Below are 3,534 nucleotides of genomic sequence, written 5' to 3' on the forward strand. Positions count from 1 at the left end.
GCTTGGGGCAGCCCTTGGCCTGGAAGAGCTGCAGCACCAGGTCCAGCACCCGCCCGTTGACGCGCCAGGCGCAGTTGCCCAGTTGGGTGAGAGCGTCCAGAGCGCCGTGCAGCGCGGTGGGCGGGCAGGTTTCCAGCAGCTCCTGGTGCTGCGTGGCGCCTTCCACCGTGCGCATCAGCTTGGTGGGGCTGAGCAGAAAGGCGCCCGTGTGCGGTGAAGTCCAGGGCAGCGGGGGACACAGCATGGGCACATCCACCGCCTCGAAGGTCAGCGTGGGCTCCGCGGCCGTCTCCAGCAGCTGCACGTAAGCCGGGTGCGGCTTCAGGACGCCGATCTGCGGTGCGACAGGCAGACGAGTCAGGGCCCCGCTGCCGGTGACTTCCTACCGCCGCCCTTTAAACTCGGTGAGAGAGACCGGCTCCCCCACCACCAAGAAACCAGTGTGGCCTCCCACGAACAGAAGCCACCTCTAGACACGGCTGGACAGCTGCGCGGACACCCATGGTGTGTCCCGAGTCCTGGGAGGTACTGATGGCTGCGCTGAGATCAAGGCACCACCCAGAGGCGCCAACCCCATGGGGTCCCTTGTCCCCCCAGCAGGATGCCCCCCAGCTCAGGAGGACACTGCTGTCCGGCACCTGCTGGACGCTGCGGAAGGAGTACACGTGGTAGAGCACGGGAACAAGCCGGGAGGAGCCGTGCTGGTTGTCCAGACTGGACGGCATCTGCGTGGCTTGCACCAGCATCTCCACCAGCTGCTTGCCCAGCTCCATCTGCACTGGCAGGGGCCAGGGCTGCTCCCGCAGGACCTCGGGCGCCCCCAGCGCCTCCCAGTACTGCCGCGGCAGGCAGGGGTTGGGCACCTGTGGGACAGGGCGGTCAGAGAGCTGGGCATCGGGACCTCCGACCAGACGCCCCACCGCCCGTGCCTGCTCCCCTGGTGGGGCCCTGTCAGCCCAAGGGTAGAGGAAGAGGCTGAGGCTTGGGGGCAAACCCAGTTGCCCCAGAGAGGGAGCGCGCCCACCCACCACTGGCCCCAGCCAGGAGGAGAGGGGGTGCGCGCCTCACCTTGGTGTCGGAGGCCAGCACGTGCAGGTACTTCCTGTAGTACGTCTCAAGCGCCTGCACCTGACCACTGAGCCGCTGCCTCTGCACCACATGCCGGCTGAAAGTGCGTGCACTCAGCTCCCGGGCCAGGGTGGTGAAGGACTCGCCCTGGGCGGGCAGCGCCTGCAGGACCTGGAGGAGGCGGCCGTGAGTGCCTGCCCGCCCCTCCCGGGGACCCGGCCACGCAGAGAAAGACGCACCTGCAGAAGCATCTGCACCACCTCGCGCTCGTCCAGCAGGCACAGGAAGGGGTACAGTGAGAACCGGCCCTTGCGCACCTCGCCCTCCAGGTGGTTCTTGGTCTCCTGCAGCACCCGGCACAGCGCTTTCTCCCAGTGGTCCCGCAGGGTCTGCAGGGTCTTCCGCTGCGAGGGACGAAGGGCCCGGTCAGCCCCATGGCAGCTGGCGGGACCCAGGCTCACAGGACGGGGGTCACCACAGCTCCCTGCGGAGACCTCGTGGCCCTCAAGGTCCCTGCTGTGTGTTCCGGGTAGCTCCTCACCCCGGCCTGCGCCCTCTGCCGGCTTCGGTGCGCCTGAGGCAGCCAAGAGCACAAGCCCAGCTGCAGAGTGCCCAGCACCACAGGCCGGGACCCAACCTCAGGACCCCACAAGCTCCCCCTGAGCGGCAGCCAGGCTGAGATCCTAGGCCTTGCATGCCCAGACCAGGGCATGAGCAATTCAACCACGTGCACTGAACTCAGCCCCGCGGCAGACACGGGACCCGGCTCAGCCCCCGCGGCGGACACGGGACCCCGGCTCAGCTCCTACCGCGTGTGTGACCTCCTTGCTTGGCAATGCAGGCTTCTCCACAGACACCACGCACACCTTGCTGGCCAGCTCCACGCAAAGCTGCTTCTCAAAAAGCGACTGCAGGGTCTTCAGGGGCAAGTGCAGCTTCGGGTAGGACACCGGCCCATCCTGCAGGGATGGGGTAGTGAGGTCGGGGGCTCAGCCGGAGGGAGACCTGCCCTCCTAGGACCCCGAAAAGGCACGGGTGCACGCATTTCTGCGTCTCGTGCAAATTGCTGACCGCCATCGCTGACGGGGAAAAGCGGGCTGCAGGTAAAGTCACTGCCAGTGGCCAAACCAGAGGCCTTGGCCCCTCCTGACCTCGGGCCCTCTAGATGGGACAGTGGGCATCGTCGTGGGGTGGGGTCGGTGGTGCTGGGAGCCGGCAGAGCCTGGGGAGACCATTCACTGCGCCCCCAGATGTTTGCTGTTTTCTCCTCAAACTTGGAACTGTGTGAATGTGACCCATCCAGAAATAGATGAATTAAAAATAACTAAAGCCCAGCACTTTGAGAATCAAAGGCTCAGGTCCACACAAAAGCTTGTACACAAACGTTCACAGCCGCATGACTCATAGTAGTCGAGAAGTAGAAACAGCCCAAGCGTCCATCAACGGACAAACAGACCAGCACGGTGCGGCCATCCACGCACCCGAGCATGACTCAGCCCTGACCCAGGCCGCCTCGCGGATGCACCGTGAGGACGTCACGCTCAGTGGGAGATGCCAAACACTAAAGGCCACGCAGTGTGCAGTCCCATTTCTATGGAATGTCCAGGGCAGACTCAGCCACAGAGATGAGGAGGGGATGGGGAGTGACGGGTGATGGAGATGAGGCTTCCTTTTGGGGTGATGTAACATTCTGGAATTAGACAACTGTGAACACACTAAAATCGCTGAATTACACCTTTAAGAGGGTTTTATGGCAGCTGAATTACCCCTCAGTGAAAGACAAGCACACTGCGTGCACCTGGCAGCCCCATTCGAAGGCGCTGCTCTCGCCTGTCACCCCACCCTGCCTCTGGGGCGCCCGACCACCTCATCAGCCCAAAGCCCACACCCTTACGCCCAAGACCCTCCCAGCTCTGGCTCCTTCAGTCTTCTGGGAGGAGGAAGGGAAGAATCCAGGGCCCGGCCCAGGTGAGCCCCGGGCACCAGGGAGGCCCACTGGTCTGAGCTGAGGCTCCAGAGACCCCTCAGGGCAGCTATGAGGACTGAAGTCCGTCTGCTGGACCCCACGTGGGCTCACCTTGGCATACACGTCCCTGAGCAGCATCGAGGTGTTGACCGCGGGCGGCGGCTGCGGCGGGAGGCTGAAGGTGGGCTTCACCTTGTGCACGGCCGTCAGCACAGTGGCCTGCTCCTCCTCGGACAGGGGCACGGCAGTGAAGAGTGCCTGCAGCTTCAGCCCCTCCTGGCTCATCTGTTCCAGACACCTGTGGGGCAGCAGGCCTGCCTGAGGGATGGGCCAGCCCCACGCTGGGCTTCCACAGAGCCCAGGGGCACCTCGTGGCCACCTCCTGCTAGCCTGCAGTTCTCAGTGCAGCTGTCAGGCCCTCCAGGGGTCCCCAGCCCCCAGCCTAAGCACTGTCCCAGATCTTAAGACCCTGGCAGGAACGTGGTGGGGGCTGGGGGCTG

The 3,534-nt window shown here is 64.7% G+C and overlaps 1 protein-coding gene across 1 annotated transcript in view; it reads right to left on the minus strand.

Moving 5' to 3' along the window:
* The window catches only part of POLRMT (polymerase (RNA) mitochondrial (DNA directed)), a 17,985-nt gene that overhangs the window by 5,327 nt on the left and 9,124 nt on the right, over positions 1-3,534 (minus strand). Inside the window, exons 5-10 of the mRNA XM_011993053.1 lie at positions 3,146-3,332; positions 1,878-2,027; positions 1,308-1,472; positions 1,069-1,239; positions 639-863; positions 3-334 (exon numbers count right to left, since the gene is read on the minus strand). Of these exons, the coding sequence (XP_011848443.1) occupies positions 3-334; positions 639-863; positions 1,069-1,239; positions 1,308-1,472; positions 1,878-2,027; positions 3,146-3,332 (1,230 nt within the window). The remainder of the gene's footprint in view (positions 1-2; positions 335-638; positions 864-1,068; positions 1,240-1,307; positions 1,473-1,877; positions 2,028-3,145; positions 3,333-3,534) is intronic.

Source organism: Mandrillus leucophaeus, unplaced genomic scaffold (genome assembly GCF_000951045.1).
Source record: "Mandrillus leucophaeus isolate KB7577 unplaced genomic scaffold, Mleu.le_1.0 Scaffold423, whole genome shotgun sequence".
NCBI classification, from domain to species: domain Eukaryota; kingdom Metazoa; phylum Chordata; class Mammalia; order Primates; family Cercopithecidae; genus Mandrillus; species Mandrillus leucophaeus.